Genomic DNA, 26690 nt, shown 5'->3' with positions numbered 1-26690 from the left:
TTCTGCCAGTGGGTGGTGCTGTAGCCACAGAAGTCTACATAGGGGTGTCCTTAGTCTAAGTGTCAGTGTGACTTAGGGGGCGAGTTGGGGGGAAACCCATGCAGATCAGAGTAGCCACAGGTTAGCCCTGGACCCTTCCTAGACCCTCTGGTCCCCTGCCTTGCTGAGAGAAGCTGGAGGAGCCCCCAACCCCGTGTTCCTGAGACTCACCTGGGAGGGGTGAAGGTGCAGGTTCCCTGACCCACCCTCCAAGGAGGCAGGTGGCTTGAGGTGGGCCAGGGAATTTACATGCTTGTGTGGTGGCAGGTGGGCTCTTGCACAGGCCCCAGCAGGGCTCAGTGCGACTGTTCTCTGCAACCTCAGGATGGCCAACGCTTGAACAAGGGGTGCTGTGGGGATTAACTGGGAAGGCAAATACCAGAGCAGGCACACCTGATGGAGGGGCTCCCAAAGTGAGCCTCCACCTCCCACTCCCTGCTCCCCACCCAGCCTGGGGGTGGCTGGAGCGCCCCCAGACCTGTGCTTAGCCTCCCAGGAAAGAGGATTGGTTTCTAGAAGGAAGTGATAGAAGTGCCTCGTGCTCTGAGGGCCACGAGGGGCTGAGGTCCCGCTGTTCCAACTCCAGTATCTTCTGTGTCATTCAGTTGGTGTAGAGAAGTTAGCAGTTCTCATCGCAAGTGCCAGGGGGTGCCAAGGCACTGCTTCCTATCGAGTACTTTGGAAACATACACCAGAGTGTCCCTTCAGTCTGGAAGTAGTCCCCAATACTGAAAATGATTTAAGTAAAAGGACACCCATCACAGGATTGTTTATGATAAGCAAATGCATCCAATTGGACCTAAATCTCTCATAACAGAATATTCCATTCTCTCTAGCCACCGAACATACTTTTGCAATGGAGTATCATGACATGTCAGTCATGGAAAGGGCCATGCAAAAGAATAAGGAAGTCTGTCACATTTCATAGAGAATGAGCCCCGGGGTAGACCATTGCATGCCCTCCAGATGGCACTCCTGTTGTGGGGCCACATTGACCGGTTACCAAGGGGCTCCTAGGTGGCTGGGGCAAGTGACAAGAGGCAGACCTGGTACCCCGTACCCTTTCATTCTTTTGAATTTTGAGTCCTGCAAATGGGTTGCCTATTTGAAGAATTAAATTGAAATAAAAGAATATTGATTGCGAAGCACTCTTTGTAACACAGGCATGTTATTTTTCCTCATTTTGAGTGAAAAAAAGCAGGTTGTAGAAACGTATGTTTACGTTTTCATGACTGTGTAAGACTGAATACGGAAGAACCGGTGAGATCTCATTCTTGGGGAGAAGAGCCTGGGAAGGAAAATCCCAAAATAGAACCCTGGGCTCTCTCTGGATAGGAGGAGTGATTTTCCCTTTTCTGTCTACATCTCTGTATTTCCCAAATTTTCCAAAATGAGTATGTCTTTAAATTTTTTTTTTTACTTTTCATTATGCAAATAATATACATCCTTTGTAGAAAAATGAAAAAAAAAAAAAGTAAAAAGCCACTCCTAACCCCCATCATTCAGAGAATCCTGCTAGTGATTGCTTTGGGATGTTCCCACCAGGCATTTCTGCGTCTCCTGTGGTTTTGCAGTTGGGAACGTGTGGTGTCAGTAAACAGCATGACTTTCACAGTGGGGAAAAAGAAAGGCCGTTTTCAAGGAGCATCTCTAGGGTTGGGCTTGCCCTGCGAGGCTAACCTGTCCCCGGTCTCTGCAGGAGCGCTGTGTAGCCGCCCTGGCCCGAGTGGAGCGCACGGACTTCCTGTCACCCATGTGCATCGGAGAGGTGGCACATGTCAGCGCGGAGATTACCTATACCTCCAAGCATTCTGTGGAAGTCCAGGTCAACGTGATGTCTGAAAACATCCTCACAGGTAACTTCTGCACATGTCTCACCAAGCCTACTTCGTTGGGGTCAGTGCCAACAACAGTGACAGTAAGGTAGCAGCCAAAGATCCCATGGATGGAGGGCTGACCCTGTGCCAGGGCCTGGTCCTGACACCACCCATGAATGACCTCCCTTAATTCCCAGCTCTGCCCATGAACAGATATTTCTGCCATCCTTGTTTTGTGGACAGGGATGGATTAAGCAGTGAGTTCAACAGAATGGCCCTAGAGTGGGATTTGGGCTCTGGCCCTGGTTGAATGGCCACTGCCCCTCCTGCCTTCCAGAGCCTGGTAATCAGCTCCTCAGGGGCAGGGGGATGGCAGTGGGCTAGGGGGGCACAAGCTGCTGTCAATACCCCCTCAACCTGCCTTGCTATTCCCTGTAGATGGAGGCCACTGGGGGGGCGGGGGTGGGGAGTGGGGATGGGGAGGTGGGTTGCTCCCCATCCTTTCCCCTGCACCCCTGGCCCTGCATACCAGGCTTAGGCTGAAGCTCACTGGGCGAACCTTTGACTCTGGGTTGATCTGAATATTCTCTTTCTCTGAGTGGTAACCATGGAAACCCCTTTTCATCCTCCCACTGGGCTCTGCAGGGGAGTGTGGCTCTGCTTTGCACTCACTGCTGCTTTTTATAACCCGGGCTGCTAAAGGGAAGGCAGGCCCCTTTGTCCCCCTTGCTGCCCACCTTCCTGTCCCAGGCCACCCCATTGTCCCACATCCTATGCAGAGGACAGTCCATGCTGGTTCTCTAGAACCAGGAGCTGCCTGGGGCTTTGGACCTTCCTCTGGATGGCCCCTTGCCCCTTTCTTGGCCCTGGCTGCCTGCAAGGTACTGTGCTCAGAGATCTTCCAGGGACTCAGGCTTCTCTCTTCCTTGGGTCTGGAGCATAGTTGTCCATCTAGAACATCCCAGGGTGTTCTCAGCAGGCCCAGCCAAGGCATAGTGAATGATTTAGCCAAGCAAGGGCTGGTGCTTGGGGAGCAGTCAGCATCCCTGTGCCTATGGCTATGGCACAGGACGGGGTACCTGGACACTGTCTTCTCACGATGGGACCTTGGGGTCTCTGTCCTCACTCCCTGTGGTCTGTCTCTCTGTGGCCAAGGCCTCCTCTCCTGGGTGGGGCCGGGACTTGACGGGGTGAATCACTGCCTCTTCTGCTTCCCATCTTCATGGTTCCTTGTGGATGGCCATCCTAGCAGTGTGGCTTTTTCATGGTGATGTTTAGCAGCTCAGAGCCAGGCACTTCAAGTGGGGGAGGGCCCTGCCTTCCAGATTTCTGGCCCAGGAGGAACCTCTGAGGGACAGAATAGCAGCTTCCTGTTGGCAAATGGAGAAGAGGCCAGAAGCAAGGGTGTTCTTGACTTTCAAAGTGGAGCTCACCCTGGTGGCATTGGACTCCCAGCTTGGTGACTGATTGTCACTGTTGGAGCAGAGGTGCTAGCATCTAGTGGGGGAGGCACAGGGTGGTCCCCACCATGGACAGTGACCCAGTCCCCTGTGTCTCAGTCCCGACACTGAGAAATCCTGCTCTGGATCGTGAACTTTGGAGGAAGCGAGTCCCGTTTGCCTCTTCCTGGCTTCTCTTGGCTCCCAACAGATGTAGGGCTGATAACTACGGGCAGATGAGTGATGGAGTGAACGGGTGACCAAATGAACAGAGGCTGTCAGGAAGATTTGTGTTTCTGTGCAGAGATGGGAAGCTGACAGAAGGTTTTGTCCAGACCAACATGCTCTGCCTGACTTCTAAAGGATCCCTCCCACCGCAGGGCAGGCTGCTCTCGCCTGGGCCATGGCAGCCCTCTACTGGGCCAGTGAGGACGCACCTCCCCAGGCGTCCAGGTCCCACGGTGTTGGCTTTGCTCTTTCCCTGCAGGATGGGCACACACAGCCTAATGTGCCCTGCGAAGGAGAGAGGCAAGGGTGAGAAGTGCTGGGGCCATCCACCCTCATGGGACAGAGGCACAGGCTCTGTGATCCCCTGTGTTCTGAGAAAGGAGAGGCTCAGGAAAAGCAAGGGACGGCCAGTTGTGTTACCTCTCAGGATGGGGCTGGGCTCCCTGATTGGGATTGCCCCTCGTGACCCTCAGGCCTCCCTGTTCCATGAAGAGGGCAGCTGTTCTTGGAACTCTGACAGTTGTCTTGCCCTGGAATGTCCTGATGAAGGGCTGGAGGCTCCCTTTTGTATTCCGCCACAGCGGGTCTGTCTCTTTTTCTCATTTCTGGGTCTCTATTCTGTTATTGGGTGACTGAGTCTCCCCCTGTGTGTTCCCGTGTTTGGATCCATGCAGGTGTTTCTGATTCTAGGACCCTGTGTCTCTCAAGGCTGTCCTCTCCATCCCGACGTGTATCTTTGTGCTCACGTGTCTAGGATGTGAAGGCAGGGCTGGTGGCTTGTCTACTGCAGTTCCCTTACTGCCTATAGCAGCACCTGGCCCAGTGGACCTAGGGTGATGGGGGCTAGGAGGCCTGGGATCTGAGACCTCAGGAGGCAGGGGTCCCCCTCCTCTGGGACTGTGCCGCCTGTCAGGAGGCAACCGAGTGAGCACACGCCGAGGCAGACAACCAGCAAACCTTTGCCTCCGAGATGGCTCATTCATCTCCGGCAACTGTCAAAATATTAAGCTAACTGGGACATGATTGTTGCAAATTGCTCCAGAAAATAGCTGGGAGCTCTTAAGATTTTAAAATAGGTGTTTTTAATGCTGCAATTGTCTTTTGATGGTTTTATTAAGTGATGGAGAAAGTACAATTAGCATGTTTTGCCTCATTTGCCCTGTGGTGTTCATTTGGGTCTAGAGGAGGGCCACTCCGGTTTCCATGGAAACCAGCTTGTCAGGCTGGCTCTGGCAGATCAGACAGGAAATCTTCATTCCCAGAAGCAAGTTGTCAGATCCACTCTCAGTCAAAGTGCAGTGAAAATATTTTCCATGTTACTTGCCTGTGGTTCCCAAGCGCAGAGCGCCTGTTCCCTGATGGTGCCTCCATGTTGGGGCCAAGCACTGGCGGCTCTGGCGTTGGGAGCCCTGGGCACCGGGGGCTTGCACTCCTGCATGACCGTGGGGCTTGGCTTGGCCCTTGGGGCTGTGTTCAGGGGAGGAAACCAAAGTCCCCAGCTCCCTTGGGGAACATCAGAGAGGGAACTCCACCAGGAGTTTAGAGAGGATGCCAGCTGCTCCCCACCTTCCCCACTTGCTTTCCTTTATGTCCTGCGGTTTTGCTGTTCTCCTCTACATTGAGGATCTTCCATGTTGAGGAAACGGCTTTTTTATTTTATTTTATTTATTTTATTTTATTTTATTTTATTTTATTTTATTTTATTTTATTTTTTAAATATTTTATTTATTTATTCATGAGAGACAGAGAGAGAGAGAGAGGCAGAGACACAGGCAGAGGGAGAAGCGGGCTCCATGCAGGGAGCCCGACATGGGACTCGATCCCAAGTCTCCAGGATCAGGCCCTGGGCTGAAGGCGGCACTAAACCGCTGAGCCACCCAGGCTGCCCGGAAACTGCTTTTTTAGAGGCATCCTAGCTGATATCTCCGTGGGGGCCTGGGTCTGTACACAGAATAGCACTGAGTTTCTGTGTGACCCTAGGTTAACCACTTGACCTCTCTGGGCTCCACACTCTTCCTGTACAAGCGAGAGGGGCTGCACCAAGTGATCTCTGGACTTTTCTGGTCCCTGGTTCTCAGCCCAGACACTTATCTCTGGTAGGTTCTGTTTCCTGTCATTGAGCCTACTGCCCATCTCTAAGCACTCCTCTCTGAAGTTTCTCAATTGGAGCTCTGAGTCAGCAAATCCAGGCATCCCACCTTGAAGGATGGGACTTGCCCAGCCGGCGGTGCAGGTGTGCTCCAGCGGGTGACCCGGCCACAGCCCCTCACCAGGTTGCCCGTGTGGGCCCTGGCTCCGTGTCCCCCTGAGCCTCACATCTGTGTGCCGCTGTCCTCCTGGCCCCCATCGGGCAGGAGCTCTTAGCTGTGTGTAGGCAGGTGGACGTTCCCTTGCTGAGTGCTGAAGCTCCCCAGCAGAGTGTGTTCGATTGGGAGCTCCGGGTCTGCTGGATCTGTTTGCAGAAACTCGAGCTCAGCCTGGGCTGAGTCCCCTGGCTTTGTTCCTCTTCTCTGGAAAGTGGCTGAGTGAGGGCCCCCTCCCTACCTGTGCTCCTCAGGCTTCTGGGCATGCTGACGACCAAACCTCCCTTATGTCAAAGCCCCGCAAGGAGGAGGTGCCTGCAGTCAGAGCCCTCTGTGGTAGAAATGCTGGAAAGCGGGCATCCCCGGGGTTAAAGCATATGATCTGTAGTCTTTCCAGCAACCTCCGGAGGGGCAGCATTGTGGTGGGAGGCTCCCTGAGCTCTGTGCCCATCTCCCATTGTGTGTGGGGGTTGGGGGCCAGAGAGCTGTGTCTCAGCTCCCCTGCCCTGTGCCCTCCCTATGCCATCACTCATGTGGTTCTTTCCTCTAAAGGTACTAAGAAACTGACCAACAAGGCCACCCTATGGTACGTGCCCCTGTCACTGAAGAATGTGGATAAGGTCCTGGAGGTGCCTCCGGTTGTGGTAAGGAGACCCCCTTCTGTGTCTCTCTGGGGGCAGCTTGGAGAGGCTACACAGGTATCCCAGGAGAGCAGCCTCAGGGACCAGGCCTGGGTCTGCCAGCCGGAGATGCCAGTGGAGCAGGTGTCCCTGAAGGGGTCTTTGTGCAGGTTTTGTTCATGCTGGGAATGTGAGTGAAGGCTGGCCTGGGCCTGGTGGGGGCCCCTCCCAGAGGACCCTTCCTCATACCCCTGACCGGAGGGACCCAGTGTTGGGTGGCAGGTCCTTCTGCCGAGAGCCAGGACCTCCAGGCTGCCTGGCCCAGCCTGCCACCACCCTCCTTGGCCCCTAAAGAAACAGATTTTAAGACATCTCTGTTCCTACCTCTTCTGTCACCGCCCGTGGTTCTCTCATTGTGGTTCTGCTGCAGACAGAAGCTTCTTTGCATAAAGGAGCCTGTTGTAAACATTCCCAGGCTGCCACAGGCACGATTGGCTAGGCAGGCTTCCGGAGGGCGAAGGTTGTGCCAATAAAAGGATTTTGTTCCTTTCCTAGTTACCCTTCACCTCCTCCTGTGGCCCATGTACCTGCATGTTTCCAGGACACGCATGACAGCTCCTCTGTGGAGACCTGTGGCTCTCTGCCCTCATGCCTCAGCAGTTAGAGGGGAATATCCCGTGGCCAGGGCATGTCTGCCCCTGTGCTGAGCATCCTCCAGAACAGGAACCAGACCGCTAGAAACTGGTGCCTGCTCTTTTTTCTCAGAGCTCACAGGGGAGCTGAGCACTCCTGGCACGAGCAGTCTCTGTCCTCGCCTCCCTGAGATGCCGCAGTGTAGGCACTTCCTGCTTGGGGGAGGCCTGCTCTGTCTTTCCTACAGGCCTTCCCACTCCCTGCACCCTTGCAGGTATAATGCTGCTGGGGCACTCCCTGCAAGTGCCCCCACAACCTGTGCCAGCTCAGTATCTGACCCCACACCCTGCCTGGGCCCCCAGGGGCAGTCAAGGCCCAGGTGGCACATCTCCTAGGTAGGTAGGGGTGGCTGCCTGCGAGACTCTAGCTGCTGTGTAGTCTAGATATTTTAAAAAACATCTTGAGATAGAGGAGTCCTCTCCATGTTGAATGGGAAGGATGCTTGGACCTTGGTCTGGGTTGGGTTGGTGGCCTGTCCTCTAGTACTGTGAGAGAAGGGAGGTAGTGCCACCACCTGCCGACAGCCCTGGTGCCACCCATCCCTAACAAGTGAGGAGAGCAGTGGAAGCTCATAGCCAGGGCATGGAGCCCAGCAGTTCCTAGGGGTCATGTCTCTGTGGGTGTCCTGGGGCTGCTTTGACAGAGGCCCCAGGGGAGGACCCTTCCTATATCTTCCAGCTTCTGGTGGCTTTGTGGCCGTGCACCTCCTCCTCAGATGTGTGCCAGTTGTTACCTGTGGGTTCCGTTCTGTTGCAGCTTTACCTCATGTGAACACACCTGCACAGACCCCAGTTCTGTGTGACGTCACATGTGCAGCTTCCCAGTGCACAGGGAACCCCAAGCTCTGCTCTCAGTTCCTGCTGGCGTCGCCCCCTCTCTCCCCTCCTCCAGCCTCTCTACCTCCTTCCCTGTCTCCCTCCTCTCTGCAGCACTGATCGGGGGCCTTAAGACCCAAGAAGCAGGAGTGAGTCTAGAGTGACTTTTTTCCTTAGAAATGATGAGTGTACCCACTCCTTGTTTCATCTTTCCCACTAAGTACTCGGTGTTCAATTAGCTGTATCGTGTGTAAATACAATGTAATTATTTAACTGATTTCATTTTCAGATGCCACAGAATTTAGAGGTCTGTGGCTGGCTATTCTCTGGTTTCAGCACCACATGATGCATGTTACAGGGTTGATACTGCAGGAAGATTCCGGGGCTGAGCCCGTGAGCTCTGCTTCCTTTGGCTCCTTGGGGCCGGGGGCTGAAAGCTTTGGGTCTCCAACCAGTGGGGCAGGGGCAGCAGTGTGCCGGTTCCTGTCCCCCCACAGGGCCGGGGCAGCCCTCCTCCCCAGGGAGCACTCACCCCCATATCCCAGAGGGGCCCAGAGTTTCCCATCCCCTTTGTTCAGCCGGGTTTGATAAGACATAAATACCAACTCTGCCCTTGTAGAGGCAGAAACAGAGGGCTCCAGATGGGAGAAGCCATGTAGTTCCTAGCTGCAGCCGATGCTAATGTTTATGGGAGCTGCCCTTCCCCCCCCCCCCCGCAACGTGAGGCCCACATAGAAGCCTTCAGTTGATTTGAAATATAGATCTGCTGTGTCCTGTTGGATCCTGGAAAGCTCAGTGTCTCTCTGACATTTGTGCTCATCTCACTGGTAGCATGGCCTCAAGGCTTTCTAATACCCACCAGAATCTTCCCTCCAGCCTTTACAGATTGCTGTCACTTATTTGAGAATACACATATTTCTCTGCCTAAGTGTGTGTATTACACATCTCTCACGTGTGTATATGTACCACAGACAGGTACATCACATATCTTACATATACACATGTCGATGTCATACACACATGTGGACAGAGATTACTGCACATGTGCATCTCCCTGGAAGAAGTGGGTATTGATCCTGTGCAGTGTTATTCAGTGTCCGCTCCACCCTCTTCTCCACGGAACAGGGACCTCAGTACTCAGAATCCCTCTGACAGGAGAAGGACCCCTGTGGTGACCAGGGCAAGGGACAGGGGGCCTGAGTGGCCATCAGAGTAGACATGCTGGTGTTGGTTTTTTCTTTCCTGTGTCTGAATACGAGCTTGAGTTCAGAGTCTTGCCCAGACTGTTGGACATGTGGGCTGAGCTGGCTTCTTCACATCAGCTGGGCTTGACAACAAGCCCTTGGGGATGAGAATGGGGTACCAGCCTATCGTTGGGATGTTCTAGTGATTCTATCCCCAGATTTAAAGATTTTATTATTTAAAACAATTTTTATTTATTCATGAGAGACGCAGACACACAGAGAGAGAGAGGCAGAGGGCAAAGCTCCCTGTGGGGAGCCTGATGCAGAACTCAATCCCAGGACCCTGGGATCACAACCTGAGGCAGATGCTCAACCACAGAACCACCCAGATGCCCCTATCTCAGATTTAAAGCTGGCAGGACAGTTTTGAGGAGGTTGTGTTTCCTCTGTCTTCATGGCTCATGTCTGGCCAGGGCCCTGCCACGTGCCCTACATGTCTGCACAGGCTGGATTGGTGTGTTTCACATGGCCAGGATTTATTAGGCTCTTTTTTTTTTTTTTTAAGATTTTATTTATTTATTCATGAGAGACACAGAGAGAGAGAGAGAGAGGCAGAGACACAGGCAGAGGGAGAAGCAGGCTCCACGCAGGGAGCTCGACACAGGACTTGATCCCGAGTCTCCAGGATCATGCCCTGGGCTGAAGGCGTCACTAAGCCGCTGAGCCACCCAAGCTGCCCTTAAAAGGCATTTCTTAAGGACACTTGAGTTGAGCTGTGAATTTTACTGGGTAGGCACAGCACAGACTCTGCTTGTACAGTCTTTACTCTGGGCGGTGGGACAGGAGGCAGCAGTTTATTTACGAAAGAAAAGGTTAAATTATCCACTACAGCTTAAACACTCATGGTTTGTTTCTTTTGAACAGGCCACTCAGTCCCTTTCTCAGTCTCCTTGGGAGACAGGTTCTCAAGCCTCAGATAATGGTAATTAAGCTGCAGAGTGGTGTTCAGACCCTGTGTGATTTGGAGCAGAGCCATGAGCAGGAAAATCAAGACGTTTAAAACTGGCTTTTGAAAGAAGATCTAAAATTGCCTTCTGAAATGAATTTGCCTCAGTCAGAGAGGCTTCCGAGGGGGGTGGAGAGGGGCCCTGAGCTCAGTAGCTTCTCCATGGGCCCAGCCAGAAATGCTGGCTGAGTGAATGAAGGGGCAGATGTCAGAGCTAACCCAGAGGAAGAGAGCTGGGCTGTGGGCGGGGGCAGCAGGGGGGTGGGGGGCGCTAGGGGGCTGGGCTGTGGTCAGCAGGAAGGGAGAGGACTGCTAGGGAAGCCAGCCATCTAATGAGGGCCCGTGGACCTGGCCTGGGGCTTTTCCGAGGGGTCCCCCAGGGAGGACATGTGTGCCCTACGCTGGGCAGAGGACAGGCCCTTGCTGTCACATTTGAGAAACCCAGCATCTCCTGCTGTGCCCAGAGATACCCCAGTTTTTGTGTCAGGTTTTATATTCACATTTATTCTTAACTTCTTGGGTCCAAACTCGTGCCATCCATTAGGAGAGCTCCACTGGACTCTCTCAGCTTTGGTTTGCGTTCCCACAAGTGTGCAACCTGTAGGACCGGCTGGGAACCCAGCAGAGTGAGGGTGTGGGGGGCATGCAGGCAACTGCTCTGTCCTCACCTTGGCAGGGCCCCCCGGGATCCTGTAGTTCCGTGTCTGGGGATAAATCCTAGGAAGGAAGGAAGGGGCAAGTGTAAAGTATGACTGAGATTGTTAACGTGATGTTGTTTTAACGGTGAAGGACCAGGTGCAGGCTTAATGCTCTCGGTACCAGGTCCATCACCTAAGTTGTGTTAGGCTGAGAAGTTCACAGTTGCAGTGGGAGGTGGAAACATTGGTACCCCAGAACTTCACACATGGCCAGGGAGAACTCTTACACATACGTGGGTATGGGAACCATTCTAGGAGGCAGAACATAAACATTTGACTTGGGTTATCTCTTGATACGTGAGATTTTTGCCTTCTCTGTGTTTTTATTTTTTCTATTAAATATATATTATCAGGAAAGGACTAGATGGCTCCAATTACATAAATGGAGGCCACACAAGGAGGCCTTGAGCCTGGGAGGCAAGCCACGCCTGGCCGAGGAGGGTGCGGGGAGGAAGGCCAGGCTCATTGCTGCTGGCCTGACATCCCCCCCACCCCTGCCGTGCCTCCCCACAGTACTCCCGGCAGGAGCAGGAGGAGGAGGGCCGAAAGCGGTACGAGGCCCAGAAGCTGGAGCGCATGGAGACCAAGTGGAGGAATGGGGACATCGTCCAGCCCGCCCTGAACCCAGGTGAGAGCTGGGGTGCAGGATGGGGGGCTAACCTCGGTCAGTAAGTGCCGAATGCGGCAGGCTCACAAATCTCCACTTGGAGTGACCAGGCCCTCTGGGTTCCTGGGGTCCGTGTCCCCTGTCCCTGCACCTTGCAGACCCCTTCTCAGTACTGCAGTCAGCAGTGAGGGACAGGACACCTCAAGGGGCCCTACAGGCCCGTAGAGAGCAGAGACAGAGGCCCCACTGCCAGGGCAGAGAGAACCACACCTGTGTGTAGCCTCCCCCAGGGTGGCTCAGGAGCACAATTTTTTTTTTTTTTTTTTTAATTTATTTACAAGAGACACACAGAGAGAGGCAGAGACCCAGGTAGAGGGAGAAGCAGGCTCCATTCAGGGAGCTCGACGTGGGACTCGATCCCGGGACTCCAGGATCAGGTCCTGGGCCGAAGTTGGCGCTAAACCTCTGAGTCACCCGGGCTGCCCAGGAGCACATTTTTTTATGACATTTTCAGCTCATAAAAACAACAACAACAACAACAACAACAACAACAAAACAGGCAAACGGTAGCTGCTTTTCCTGTGTTGTTCCTTATCAGCCTGCCACTTAGATGTCACCATGGAAAAAAGGTAGACTGACTCCCTGGCTGTGAGGGTGAGAAAGTTCCACGGGCGTGCTGGCTTCCTCTCAGGCCATGTCCTCTGGCCCCTCATTCTCTTGCCTGCACATCCAGGTGGCTGGCTCTAGCAAAGTGTCTGCCACAACCTGAACAGCCAAGGATGGTTTCCCCCCAGATGGGACTTTCTTCCCTGCGCCCTTAACAGACAGCTCCCCTGGCACTCAGACAGGTCAAGGCAGGGTCTCTGGGGCTTCTGTTCCCATCAGGATATGGTGAGCCCTTGGGTCGTGGGTTTCCCTGTAATGTGTGTCTCCCCTATACCCACAACGACCACATTGTGTCCATGTGGAAAGGACTCTCCAGAATGTGCTGTGTGTTCTGTATGGGGTTCCATAGGGTGACCCTGGACACAAGTAGTGTTTGGGTTCTGGATTTGGTCCCAGACAGCTATGGACTTGTCCCGAGTAATCCCTTCCTTGCTCGGTGTTACATCCCGATGTGCCCTGGGCTCTCCCCCTCCAAGCTGTGCCCTGGCTCCTGCTAACCAGGGCTATAGGGAACTCTAGGGCATGGGCTGGACAGTTTCTGCTCCCCTGCCTGCAGGGGCCCTGGCAACAATGCATCACGTGTGTGCATTAGGACAGGACCTTCTGGGTTTCGAGTCCTGCTATTCAGCTTCTGCGCGCAGGGTGCCCTCGGGCAGGGCCTGTTTGGTTTGCACAAGACTCTGCGGTCTCCATCTTATCTTTCTCACTTTCCAGCCTTAACCTGCCCTTCCCTGTGGGCAGGTTAAGGCTGGTGGCCTGTGCGTGGGGTGGTGTCTTCGGTGTTTTCACATCTGGTTTTCAGTAAATACCAAAATGATAAATTACTTCTTGGTATTCCTAAGAAGTATGTTACTGGAATCAACGATCTGTTTATAGCACAGTAACCCACAAGACAGGTCTGGGGTCACTCCTGAGACTGAGGGTCTACCCAGGCCCTCGGGCCCCTGCTGAGGGCAGCAGAAATGCCAGACCCAGGCCCTGCTTTTGAGGGGTAAGCAAGCATGCTGGTCAGGCAAAGACACGGAGAACTGCAAAGTGATATGAGGGTGTGGAAATGTCTTTGAAAAGGTACAAACTGGGTGCTGAGGGTATATTCTGGGACAGAGAAGCTGGAGGGGCAGCCCCCCATCCTACCCTGCAGAAGACATGTCCATGCTAAAATTCTGGACCCTTATTTAGAAAAGAGTGTTTGTAGCGTAATCAGGTTGAGGATCTCGAGATGAGGTCCTTCTGTGTTATCCAGGTGGGCCCCAAATCCAGTGACTATTGTTCTCATTAGACAGGCAGGAAGAGACCGTGTCAGCCCAGCAGCAGCAAGGACAGGCCAGGAGGAAGTCTGAGCAGCACGTTGGGGGCTGCTTGGGCGCTCCTCTCTGGGTTATTTCTAGCCAGTGCTCTTGTGAAAGCCAGGCTGAGGGCCGAGTCTGGGGCTTTGAAAACCTAAGCTTAGTCCTTGTTTCCTCCTTTGACGGTCTGGGAAACTAATATAATGCCCACGGTTCCAGCCCAAGTCCCTTCATGCATGGGGCTCTTTCCTGTTTGCCCTCCTGTTTGTGAATCTGATACATGACGTTTCTCAGAATCTGTTATTCTCCAACACTGTTACTCAAAGGTGACATTCTGAATCTCAAGATTTCTTGATAGAATTTTATAAGCTTTTCTTTTTTATTTTCCTATGTTCCAGTAAAAATGCATCTTTCTCAGATAATTGGCTTAGGGACTGGCTTTTAAATGCTTCTTAAGGAAGTCACATGCTCGTTCCTTGGTGTTTTTGAATGTGGTTTTATTTCTGACCTCAGCCTCCTGCTAGAGCTGGCCTTCCCCTGGCAGGCCAGGCTCCCAGTTCCCCCGGGAAGGGCAGGATGGGCTCCCGTGTGGTGGGATGGGCTGGGCCTGGTGGATGTGCCTGTGCAAGCAGGACAGGCACTCAGCAGGAAGAGCAGAGCATGTGCTCAGCACTGGGGGTCTTTCTAACTCATGAGCCCCTTCCTGTGAAAGGACTCCGCTACCCCCACATTATCTGTGGCTCTCTGTCACCATTGACACTAGAACCCGATTTCTCCAGACCGTTGCCTAGCAACTCCCTCGCCGGACTGACCTCATCCTTCAGGTGTCCTTTCAGAGAGTCTGGGAGTTCTTTTTTTTTTTTTTTTTTTCTGGGAGTTCTTTAAAACCAAGCTTTTTTTTTTTTTTTTTTTTTTATTGTTTTCTGCATCTGAAAAGAGAAAATATAATTACCTTGAACTGTTTGATCCATGGCTGTCAGATGTCCAGCTTTGACTATGTAGGGACTCTTTGGCCACCTGGAGCCATTTGAGGGCTGTCGGGTTTGTGACAAAGAAGCCCGGCTCTGGTTGCTGGGCTGGGCCCACGCTCTGCCTCCCTGTGGTCAGCCCCTGCCCGGCTGCCCCTGAGAGTGCTCGATGTCCATCTGAGGTCTCCCAGGACCTGACCAGGCCCCATCATCCTGAGCCCATCAGCATTTGTTCTGGGGAGGGAGCGAAGTGTAAGGAGGCAGAGGCAGGGTGGTGAGTGGCACGTTGTCTGGAGTTGGACTGCCCAGGTCTGAATCCCACCTCTGCCCCATGAGGGTTAATCTCTCTGCCTCTGTCTCCTTGGCTGGAATCACAGTAAAGGGAATTTTGTGTGTGTTTATGACCTCTCCCGTTGCTGCCCTGGAGACCTTGCTCAGGTTCTGGACATTGTCATGAGGTTGAGGTTCACACACATGGCACTGTGTTAATCAGTGCCATCTGTGGTGGCCTCTCAAGCTGCTAAACCCTAAAGTCCTAGTGCCTAACTTAGTAGAGGTTTATTTCTCATAAAGTCCAAACCGGGTGTTCCAAATCAGGGGGTGTCCTGCAAATAAGGTGGACTCCGTTTTGTAGCCCTGCCTCTGGCAGCTTTCTGGGTTACCTCAGAAGGGGAAAGAGCACAGGGGCTCACACAGCGGAGGTTTGGATGGGCTGGGCCTGAAAACAGCAGGTGGCACTTCTGCTCACGCCCCTTTGGCAGGAAGGCAGCCTGTAGAGGAGGAGGGTAGTCTAGCTGTGTGTGGAGCAGGCGAGGAGGAGGGGCTTTTTTTTATTGCTGCTGCCTGCTGACCACCAGGTCCCATTTTGTTCCTTTGCACATGTGGGACACTTCCCCGGAACCCTGTCCAGCCACTGCCTAACCTCAGGGGGCGGTACCTTGGATTCTATGGTTTCCTATTGGGTTTAGATGCGGTACCTCGTGGGCCAGTGGCTGGTGACCAAGCAGTGGGACCCCTGCAGCAGCACCGCATGGAGGTGGGATAGGAGACAAAGGCGAACACACTCACATGTTCCCAGGACTGATGTGCTCACAGGGGGCCTGCTCTCTGGGTGACAGGGTCGGGGGCTCCTCAGCCCATCCGTTCTCCAGAGGGTCTTCCTTGCCCGCTGTCCTCCTCGGCCTCCTCTGAAGTGGGTGCCTTCTCGTCTACAACTGGAGGCATCAGAGGTTATTTAGGCTTGAACAATTGTCCCTCCTAAACTTCGTGGGCGTCCATCTGTTGGCTTCCTGTCAGCTTTCAGTGACAGTCACACCAGCATCCTTGAGGCTCTCTGGTGGACACATGCACCTATTAGAACAGATGGTGTCAAAGTGTCACATCTGTCTTCTGGGGTTTTTTTTCATGTGTTTCTAAGTGTAGCCTCTTCTAGATATCTGGCAGCAGCATGGAGGGAAGGATGCCCCCAGGGATCTAGCGAGCTAGGGCGGTGAATGGGAGGGAAGAGCTGGCATGTCTCTGGGAGCTGAGGCTTCCAGGGCCGGGGCGAGCCCAAGGGGCTGGCAGGAGTCCCTGGGAGCCATCCAGGGAGGCTGTGTCTGTGGTGTCTCCACCTACCACCATGTTCAGTGAAGTGTAAATGTACACTCTCTCAGGGTTGCATGCTAAGTTTCTGAAATACTGTCTGCGATTATTTATGAAATTGGGAGTGAAAGTCAGAGGGCTGATTATCTAGACACAGGGTCACCGCAGCCTTGGGAGCAAGTGAGTAGCCACGAGGTGTTCACTGGCTGCCTGCAGGCCTTGCAGGGTGCCACAAGAGTGACATCACGAACTGATAACAGTGTGGCTGATGAACGTTACTGACCTGAGCGCTCAGACCATGGGTTCCTTAGAGAAATCACACCTGCACTGCCGGCAGTGGGATGCCCCAGGTGGCTGTGCAGACGTCAGGGCAGTCAGTGTGTCACAGTGCTCCACCTTGGGCATCGACCCCTCCCACACCCTAATCTCTCTCCTTTGCAATTCCAGAGCCCAACACGGTCAGCTACAGCCAGTCCAGCTTGATCCACCTGGTGGGGCCTTCCGACTGCACCCTGCATGGCTTTGTGCATGGAGGTAAGTCTGCGGCTGTTTGTCCACTTGCTCCCGCTGGCACCCTGCAGCCAGGCTGCTCTCTGACCCAGTTTTGGCTCTTGTGTTTAATGAAATCTAAGTTTAAACTTTTAAGAGGCTGCATAATAAATTACTGAAATATAGTCGGCGCCTGTTTTTTAAAATTGGGAATGAAAGTCAGATGGATGACTGTCCTGACGGAGGGTCACACGCAAGTCTGGGAGCATAGAGCCACATGGTGTGTAGTGGCTGTGGCCTGGGGCAGGGCTTTTCGAGGAAGAGTGATGTCACCAGGAGTACAGTGTTAACTCCCCAACAAAGAGGGGCTCCTTAAGCATGTTTTTGCCTCTGATGTTCTCATTTATTTCTTCCTTTGGTCAGATTCCACCTTAAACCATGCAGGCCTTTTAGTTCCTGGCTCAGGAAATACGGTGGGACATAGGGAACTAAACTCCAGGTTCATAGAGGGACACTTGACCTTAATGGAGTGTAATTATTTTTTGTGATTTAGGGAACACAGTAAGCCTACAGGCATGGGCACAGTGCCATTCATTTACACTCATCTCCAGTTGCCAGGAGTGCCACGCTGTCTTTTCTATTACTCTCAGAAAACTCCTATTCATCCTTCAAAAACCCAGTTCAGATGGTACCACTCTATACCAGGTTACCTTAGTATTTCTACGAGGGGAGGCCTCTTATTATTTGTATTGGCTCCAGGGCCTCATGCAGCGTCAAAGAGGTACTTTGCAGAGGCTTGTTGCATGAACGAGAGGCATAGATTACTTTCAGGTCAAGAAGTATGGGATAATGGGCCCTGGGCCTATCAGAATCAGAGTGGGTCCTGATGTGAGATGCATTTTTAAAGTTTGTTTCTTTTTATTTTTTAAGGGAATTCTCTTTGGTGTTTTTATTTTATTATTATTTTTTTAAATTTTTTTTAATGTAATGATTATTCTCCTCTTTCAACTAAAGCTGGCTGCAGTGCCCTTAGATCTACTTCACTTAGAGCCTACCCATGGGAAGCTCTGCTTCTTTACAAACAGTGTGGCTCCAGGCCCAGGCATGCAGTGGCCATCAGAGTGTCTCTGTACCCCGAGGATAGCCATGGCCTCATAAGTTTGCTCATCTCCTCTTCTTCACCAGTCCTTGCCCGCCTCCTGAAAGTGAGGGGCAGCCCCTCTCCTGAGCCCCACATCCAGAGCCCAGGCCCATAACTGCTCAGAATTGTCCTTCAGCCTCACTGAGCTATTTTCTGCCTGAAATTTGTGGAACTCTGTGCTAGAATTTAATCCTGTCCACATGTTAGAAGTTCTGGAGGGGTGGCATCTCCACCCTTTGCCATCTCCTTGTTGACAAGTCTTCTATCCTCACCTGCTGGAGGGTGTGAGTAAGGGAGTTGTTGGAAATCTAGAATCTGATGGCATGGCATGTTCATCTATGGAGCCTGAGCTACAGGCACATTTCTTTAAGGAGTGCATTTAACGGAGTGTTTACGATGGTTTCACAGCATTTAATGGCTATTTTAGTAGGGGTTTTCTGAACACAAGTTAAAAAACACGCCTAATATTTTTACCAAACATTATCATCTCTGAACAGCGTCTACTAACTCACCAGGAGCCAGTGAACAAAATAAACACGGTGCTGAAGACACCCACGCAAGAACTGTGATTTTATGGTGTTTTCCTGCAGAGAGAATGCTGTCAATAAGAGTGGCATCTAAACTCATTTCAATCAAAGTCTTCTCTAATCTGTAATTGAGTTGATGCCAATCAACACCGTGAGTGGAGAGGGATGCTGATTTGGCTTTTATTCTGTAATTCCATACTGCATATGTGTTTTTGAAAAACTATTTCTGCATCCCATTTTTGTGACTTTCACATTCTGGACAGTCTTGATCTTGCAGACCAGGCCCTGTCCTACCACTTAACAACACGTGATGTGGACACTGGCCATGCTAACCTGGTGAGAGGCATATGGGAAGGGTCAGAGGTCCCAGATGGAATGCATGAGTGTGGTCAGATGCTAGATCTCTTGTCCTGTCCTGGGTGAGTGGGCAGGACATCCAGTGATTCACTGAGGGGAGTCAGAACAGCAGGGAGCAAGCAAGAGGACTTGGGGGTTCATCCAGTGTGCTGGGAAGGGGGCTGTCTGTATGGCCGTGCTATTGATTTCAGAACCACAGTACAAGCATCAGCCTGGCTTTGGGCTTAGTCCTGAGTGAAGCCATGCAGGTTCCTTCCTCCTCTGGCCTCCCCATCCCTCCCCGCTATTGGTTGTGTCCCTTGAGTGAGGACTTGGCAGGTATCTGGGGTGTTGAGGTTCATGCCGCAGTGAGGACCTCACCCACCCACCCATCCTTGATAAAAACAGTAAGAATAAGAATCGATGGTGCTTCCCCAACATGATAAAAGAGGTATCTGAACCCTAGAGTGAGCATCTTCCTCTAAATGGGGAGCTCTGAGGACTGTCCCCAAGGTCAGGACTAGGGCAAGGGGCTGTTCTCTCACTGCGCATTAGTGTTGCTTTGGGGATTTGAGCCACTGCTGTTAAACCAAAGGGAAATTCAGAGGCGCAGGAAGAGAGGGGGGGTAACCAAGGTGTGTGTTCGCAGGCAACACAATACCCAGACAGCCAAGAGGTCCCACCATAGAGAGAATGCAGGTCATGCAGGAATTCAGTAAAGTAGCAGCACAGAAAGTGACTGACTGATGGGAGTGATAAGAGAACACTTGCCTGAAATAGAAAAACTTTTTTTTTTTTTTTTTGCAGGCTTGTTTGTTCTCCCAGGTGCGTTTTGGGTTGAATTTTATCTATATCGTGAAAAACTGCTTTGAGTAATTTGGTGAAAAGGCTCAGGACTACTTCTGTGTCTGTTGGTTGGATTTATCTTTCTAAAGTCCTTGTTCTGTTTATGCTGTTGGGAGGGGAGGGTACTGCTGCTCACTGCCAACCCCACTGCAACAACGGCTGTGGGCTTCCCCCGACGGGTAGTCTGACATCCTGCTCAGAGCAGGCCAGAGGTGTCTCCAACATGGATTCTTCACTTCTGAACTTTTGGTGGCCTTGGATGTTTCTTTGGCACTTTTAAAAAGTGTTTTTTTTTTTAATTTTTACTTTTTTAGAGATTTTATTTATTTATTCATGAGAGAGAGAGAGAGGCAGAGACATAGGCAGAGGGAGAAGCAAGCTCCCTGTGCGGAACCCAATGCAAGACTCAATCCCAGGACTCCGGGATCATGCCCTGAGCTAAAGGGAGATGCTCATCTGCTAAGCCACCCAGGTATCCCAATGTTTAATTATTTTAAACCAAGATATACTGTGGAAGTGGACCAAAATGACTTTTGATGAAACGCAGCTGCCCCCCAACACTCACTGCCCAAGGGCATCTGCCCTTGCCATGCTTCTGTTCTGGTACATGGCTTGTCTCCCAGGGTCTTTTGGTGGGTCAGCCCAAGACTCGGCCTGTGGGAGCGCCACGCAGCGCTGAGTCAGGCAGGCACTATGACTGTGTCACTGTGCAGCTTTGTTATCACAGTGTCGTCTCTATCTCCCACCCACTCCCAACATCCAGCCTCCAGGACTCTGTAAGATGCTTCAGAGTACAGTTTTGCCTACCAGGTAGCCGCTCAGTATGCGTTCCCTGGAGAGAGCCATCCTCCGCCCACTTCAAGTTGGACTGCTCGTTCCTTGCACCTGCTCTGCACAGCTCTCCTCAGTTGGATGCTCTGGTTCACAGATTGTTGATTTTCCTCTTCACTAGTTTAGGTGGAACACGTCCTCCAGTGGCTTCCTGGGCAAAGTGTATATTGGCCAGATTAAAGGCTCAGCGGCTGTGCCCAAGGCCCCAACAGTGGCTTCCATGAGACAGATGATGGTTGTATCCTGTGGGGTGATGCAGTCATAAGAGGTCCAGGCCTATTTGGAAGCTCGTTGGTGTTGGCGACCCCAGCTCCCTCTGCCATCCCTGGGGTGCTACCATTTCCTTGGGTGGGGGCACATGGTGGCACCAGTGTTCCACCCCAGGAGGTGGGGGGGCTCCCAGGAAACTATGCCCACTGCTCACATCTCTAGGTCTAGCTGGCCAGACGCATCAGTCAAACCCTGGAGTTGCTATAGAACAAAGGGAGAACTAATGGCGGGGTGTGGGGCAGTCTCTGTTGGGGGGCTGAGTAGTCGTTTTTCTGAACTTGGCATATGTAAAGCATTTCCGGGCTGGGCATGGCATCCTCTCCCCAGGGCTCAGAGGCATTGGTGCATCCCCTTCCTGTTCAGAAACTCGGGGAGTCTAGATTCTCTCCCTCCACCCCTCCACTCTCTGGTCCTTTTACCTGACCCTCACTCGTCATGCTAGCCTCTGCCCAGGGCCCATCCACTGTCTTCCTGCTGGCTGCCTTCCCAAATACCATTACATCAGGTGGTCTGCAGTTTCTGCACTCCTTTGGTTTGTGATGTCACCCCCCCCCCCCCCCCCACCAAAGCTGTACTTAACAAACTCTCCCTCGGAGCCACTGATCTGGATGGCTGGGCCTCATCCCTGGGGATTGTGAGCATCCCAAGGGTCCATAGGTGTGGGGACCATGCTGGGGAGCCACTGCTCCTGAGGTGAGTCCCTGCTGCATGTCCCTGACCTGGGTTCCTGCAGCTCCGGCCCTGTCCCTGCCAGGCAGTCTTAGCACAGCCAGCTTTCTGAGGCCTCCTCTGCCTCAGGGAACCTTCCTCTGATGCTCTCTGTTCCTCCTCTTCCCTAGAGTCACCCCTCCACTTGGGCTTTGGACCCACTTCTCGCTCACTTCTGGGTGTCTGCCCTGTTGGCCAGTTCATCCTACAGTGTTCCTGAGAGGTTGTAGATTGTGGTCTCTTCCTTGCTGCCTCCTGGGATCTCCAGGGCACTAAAAATTGCAGATGTCCAGGCCCCACCAGGTGGACCAGATGCCATAGGGTGGTGCAGTATCGCAGCTCCAGTGATTCTGACGGACAGGTCGGCCTGGGTTACCAACAACTGCTGTGAATATGTGGCCCTGGGAAAGAGGACACAGATGGAACAGTGAACCGTGCTCGGGTCCAGAGCCCAGAGTGTGCATCCTGCCTTGGAACACTATTCTCAACTAAGAAATCTTTCTGGTTGTCTTCCCAGGTGTCCTTAAGTGAGCAACCAGTGCCCCATTTTGTGCTAACTATTTAAAAGCTGGATGAGGGAGAACCTTGTTCCTACAGGTAGTGTTGTTCTCTTAATTACTGTGGAAGACCCCAAAAGCCAGGAGAGGAAGGAAGTTTACAGACTCTCAGTCAAGGAAGGGTGTCAGGGGCAGCAGCCGCTCTGTTCTGGACGGTCCCCTGACCCTCTGGCCTCCCCTGTGCAGGGCACACCTGTCAGAGCTCCTGGCAGAGGTGGACCTGTGGGGCTCTTGTCCTAGGGGCTGACCTGGGTGATTCTGGTTACCTCTCCAGTGCTTGTCCCAGATCCTTAGTGTCAGAGGAAGAATAGACGTGGCTTTGTCTGTGGCAGAGCTCAGTGTTAATGATTGCATCTGGTTCTGAGCAAAAACCACCTCTGCTCCAAGATGAGAATCAAGGCAGGGCCCTGACCATGAATTGGCACTGACTCAGTTTCCTAAACTTGTCTGTTCTTTAGGAGTCATCTTGGTGCCTGTTAAAAACAGACTCCTGGGCCTTCTTTGGGAAAGGATGGTGAACAGGTCTGGGCCCCAGCCTGGGAGCCTGCATTTTGAGTCACGAGTGCCCTGGGGGGTTCTCCTGATTCAGGGCTCTCATAAACTCCCAGCAAGAGTGCTTTTGTCTCAACATACCCAGTGACTGTGTCCTGTTGCCCCATTCCTCCAATCTCTCAGGAGCATTGAACACCTGCAACCCCCATAACTTCCCTCCTGGGTTTGTGCTCCCACACAACAAATCCATGCTGGCACCAAGAGGCTGGGTGCAGACACAGACCCCAAGAAGCCTGCAGTGAATGTAGGGCGAGCCCAGGCATCTGCATGCTCACTCGCTTCCCAGGCTGCTTCCCCCACACGGTCATCAAGGGCTTCCAGGAGGGCCTCCTGAGTCTCGGATTCCCCTATCTCCTGGGTGTCTTTGCTCCCCCAAGTCTGTCCCGGACCTCCTCCCTCTTCTGTCTTTTTTTGCCGAGCCTCACCCAGAGCCCCATGGTCTCTGTGACCTTATCCAAGTGACCACTGGTAGATTTTTTTATATCCCATTTATGTGGCCTCTGGCATCTTCACTGGGGCAGTGGCCCCATGGATCTGAGCTTTCTCCACTTGGCCATTCTTCTCACAACTTCTATGGAGTGAATGACACCCCCTGGAATCGTGCAGCCATCCTAATGTAACCCCCCCGGGGGGACCTTACGGTCTTCCTTCCTGCATGGGGGTTCTGTGGTGGGGGGATTAAATGAGATAATACAAGGAAGGCAACTAGCACATAGGAAACAATAAAGGTTGGTGGTTGTTAGAAGCGGTGGGCCTTTGAACAACACCGGTTTGAACTGCAAGGGGCCACCTGTGCGTGGATTTTTTTCAGCAAAGACAGGACAATCCTATGTGTGTATTTTCTCCTCCTTATGATTTTCATATAATTTTCTTTCCCTTAGCTGACTTTATTATAAGAACACCGCATATGATACACATCACGTGCACAGTATGTATTAATCTACGGTTCTGCTGTGGGTGAGGCATCTGCTCAGCAGTAGGCTATTGGTTGTTAGGTTTTGGGAGACGTCAAAAGTCATAGGCAGGGGGATGCCTGGGTGGCTCAGTGGTTGAGCATCTGCCTTTGGCTTGGGGCCTGATCCCAGGATCTGGGATCGAGACCTGCATCGGGCTCCTTCGGGGAGCCTGCTTCTCCCTCTGCCTATGTCTGTGCCTCTCTCCTCTGTCTCTCATAAATAAATAAATAAATAAATAAATAAATAAATAAATAAATAAATAAATAAAATCTTTAAAAAAAAATTCACAGGCAGGTGTTTGACTATATGAAGGGGTCGGCACCCCTAACCTCACTGTGTTCCAAGGGTCAACTATAATTTGTACTTAGTTGGCTAGTTTTATTACACATGCAGAGAGAACACGAAGAACACATGCTTTTTTCTCACATCCAGTAGGGCATTTGTAGAATATCCTGTACCGTGACCACAAAACTCATTTTATTTATTTTTTTCCAAAAAAATTTTTTGATGATAGTATTTATTTGACAGAGAGAGAACAAGCAGGGGAAGTGGCAGGGAGAGGGAGAAGCAGGCTCCTCCCTGAGCAGAGAGCCCAATGCAGGACTTGATCCCAGGACCCTGGGATCATGACCTGAGCTGAAGGCAGACGCTTAAATGACTGAGCCTCCAGGCATCCCCACAAAGCTCATTTTAATTGTGGGTTCCCCAGTGTGGGACCCATGAAGCCTGAGCTTCCATAACAAGAATGTAACCACCTGGACATTAAGACACAGTCTTCTAAATAAGCTCTGGTCTCTCTCAAACTCAAGCCTAGGCTTCTAAATTATCTAGAACTACAAATAACAAAAAGGAGAGTGTTTCCTCTCAAAATTGGGTTTGGCTAAAGATGTTCTCAGAAAAGAGAGTGGGTCACTTGGAGCTTGTGTTACCTAAAAAGAAGAATTAAAAATAACTGAGTGCCGGAATTGGAAAAAGAGCAGCAAATCCACCCACAGGAAGGAGGAAGAGTGGGGCCAGCGCCAGCCTGGCTTTGTGCTCCAGCCCTGGGACCCCAGGCCTGTTGTCCCCCCGACATCTCTGCACCAGCCCCACCAGGCCCCAGCTCACAGCCACAGGACCTGTGAACGTTGAGCCGATAGGGCCCTCCCCAGATTGCCGAGTCCTGGGGCCCCACGCCTCCGGCATGTCCCCTCCCTGACCTGCCCCAGGCAGCACACAGCCTTGGCAGGCATAGCTCTGCCTGCAGCACCAGAGGGTCTTAGACCACGGGCCTCCCTGCTGCCTGCAGGATGCAGTCCAGCCTCGTGGCTCCGGGCTCCCTTTACAACCCTTGAAACCCTCTTTCCCTAAACGTGTTTCTTGCTTTTCCGCCTCTTGTATCTTTATTAATCCTGCTCTTCCCACCTGCACCTATTCTGCGTGTCCGGCCCGTATCCTGTCTCCTCCCTGGTGCTCTGGGAGCCCCTCCCTCCCTGGGGAGCAGCACCCTCCCCTTGGTCCTGACGCACCATAGCACATTATCGTTCCTCTTACGCCTTTCAGCTTTTCTGCCGCTTAAGATGGTGGAGATGTTCTCTGGTGTTCATTTCCTGGAGATGGTGAGCTTTCTCGTCCTGACTTCCTCTCTTCCCCACCACTTGGCAGAGAACCTTATGCATAGACGGAACTTGATGAGTGTCCATTGAATGGATGAAAGAAGTCATTTGGAAAGGTGGTTTGTGTTGATGCTGCCGGGTAGCTGTGTTCTAATCTGTTAGCAGTTTTTCTCTGTTAGCACCACAGGCAGTAAATCAGACTGGGTATGGGGCTCCAGTGGCCTTAGATCCAGCTGCCTGATTGGCCCCGGGTGGTGGGCACTCGTAGGACAGGCCTGTGCTTTACAGCACCCTGCAGCGGCCACATCCCTGCAAGGGAACCCACACCTGTCTGTCTGATCCTGCCCTGCACTTGGTTGGAGTGTGGAGTGGTCACTGACCCTTAACTGAGGCCAGGGGCCTGGTCAGTGTCAGCCATGGCTGCACCCCTGCCCCAGGTCACATCAGGGGTGACTGGACACTCAGCGTGGGGAGCATGAGCATCGATTGGCTCCAGGAGTGACCCTGCTGTTCCAGAAGATAAGGGGCCAGGGTGGAGCATTATGTGTCCTGTGCTGTGAGTCTACAAATCAGTTTATGTGTGGGGACCCCTCCCCCTAGCTCTAATGCACTCTGAGGTCTTGTGGGACATGCTGGCTGTGGTGGGGCCCCTGATTTCCAGGGTGACCTTGCTGACCTGACAGGGCTCCCAGCTCTGCAGTCAGCTTGCTTTGGAAAAAGAATAATGGGATCGTGACTGTCAGAAAACCTTTGTCAATGGGAGTCACTGGGGTTCCACTCGTCACAGCATCCTTAGTATCCTCAGGCTGGCTGGAGGCCAATCCTCTCTTTCCTGGCAGAGAGGTCTCCGTGCCCTCCTATGCCCCCCAGGCCTCTACTCCTCGCCCCCCAGGCCTCTACTCCCTGTTTCAGCTTGGAGCCTTGGTGTGCTATCTGCCCTCCATCCCTCCAGGCTGTCTCCTCATCCTCCCTGGAATCTGCTCCCAGCACTTCCCTCCTGTGAAGGAGCCTTCTGGCCTGCTGTTGCCACAGCCCAAGAGCAGGTCTTGGCGCTCATAGTTCATCCAGCCGCCCCCCCACCTTAGCCTGCCACCCTGGGCCCCTTCCCTCCCCTCCCTACACCATGGCCTTGGGGCCTCAGGCCTCAGGTGTGCATCCTGAGCTCCCTCCCTCGGTGCTCATCCAGCTCCCAGCTTTATAGCTCTAGCCAGACCTCTTCCCTGCACTCCAGCTGAGTCCTCAGGACCTCCCCTGGGATGGCTCACAGGCTCCCCGGACCCTGTTCTTCCAGCCGTCCCCCTGTAGTGGCAGCCAGGCCACCCCCTTGGTTCTCTAGCCAGAATTCCCGTGATCTGTGATCTCCTGTCACTCGGCTGGCTCTCCTGGATTCTGCACCTAGCCATCAGCTAGTCCTTTGAGCTTTACCTTGCTTGTCTGACTCTCAGTAGAACCCAGGTCTTTCTTTTTTTTTTAAGGAAGAATGGGGGAGAGAATCCTAAGCAGGCTCCAGGCCCCACGCAGAGCCCAACACAAGCGTGGATCCCACAACCCTGAAGTCATGACCTGAGCAAAATCAAGAGTCAGATGCTTAAGTGACTGATGCCCCCCTAGGCACCCCAAAGTCAGATCCTTTAATTTGCGCCACTTTTGTCCTTACGAGGCCCTCCAGTCCCCGATCCTCCTTATCTTGCACGCCGTCTTACCTCACTGGGTCCCTGCTGCTCCCTCTTCCCTCTGCCGGATTCCCACCACTCAGACAGCCACACAGCTGCTCCCCTTCCTCTGCGGGTCTTTGGAGAAGGGGTGGCTCTTCCTGAACACCTCGTGTAAGGTAGACCCCTCCCCAAGCTGCTGTGTGCCAAGCACACCTCATAGACACTTGCATGTTGACTCACCACCCCACCCAGCATGCAGGCTCACAGGGTGGGG

The 26690-nt window shown here is 52.7% G+C and overlaps 1 protein-coding gene and 1 long non-coding RNA gene across 5 annotated transcripts in view; one reads left to right on the top strand and one right to left on the bottom strand.

Annotated features, from left to right (window-relative positions):
* Nucleotides 1–26690, top strand: part of ACOT7 (acyl-CoA thioesterase 7) — a 102385-nt gene that overhangs the window by 38754 nt on the left and 36941 nt on the right. For both annotated transcript variants that reach the window (XM_025427321.3, XM_025427322.3), the window contains exons 3-6: nucleotides 1739–1895; nucleotides 6379–6470; nucleotides 11356–11470; nucleotides 16401–16487. In XM_025427321.3, the coding sequence (XP_025283106.2) occupies nucleotides 1739–1895; nucleotides 6379–6470; nucleotides 11356–11470; nucleotides 16401–16487 (451 nt within the window). The remainder of the gene's footprint in view (nucleotides 1–1738; nucleotides 1896–6378; nucleotides 6471–11355; nucleotides 11471–16400; nucleotides 16488–26690) is intronic.
* Nucleotides 10600–26594, bottom strand: LOC112646928 (uncharacterized). 3 transcript variants are annotated; one of them, XR_003127992.3, is made up of 7 exons: nucleotides 26465–26594; nucleotides 24675–24815; nucleotides 21275–21502; nucleotides 20100–20366; nucleotides 15438–15583; nucleotides 14354–15139; nucleotides 10600–10861 (listed from the first exon to the last, which is right to left on the bottom strand). It is a non-coding gene; the product is annotated as an uncharacterized LOC112646928 (long non-coding RNA). The 3 variants fall into 3 exon arrangements; XR_003127991.3 differs by lacking the exons at nucleotides 21275–21502; nucleotides 24675–24815; nucleotides 26465–26594 and adding an exon at nucleotides 20813–20907 and having other exon boundaries at nucleotides 10601–10861; XR_003127993.3 differs by lacking the exons at nucleotides 21275–21502; nucleotides 24675–24815; nucleotides 26465–26594 and adding an exon at nucleotides 20824–20876 and having other exon boundaries at nucleotides 10601–10861.

The sequence above is a fragment of the Canis lupus genome, chromosome 5 (genome assembly GCF_003254725.2).
Source record: "Canis lupus dingo isolate Sandy chromosome 5, ASM325472v2, whole genome shotgun sequence".
Taxonomy (NCBI): Eukaryota; Metazoa; Chordata; class Mammalia; order Carnivora; family Canidae; genus Canis; species Canis lupus.
This window is presented reverse-complemented; position numbering and strand designations above follow the sequence as displayed.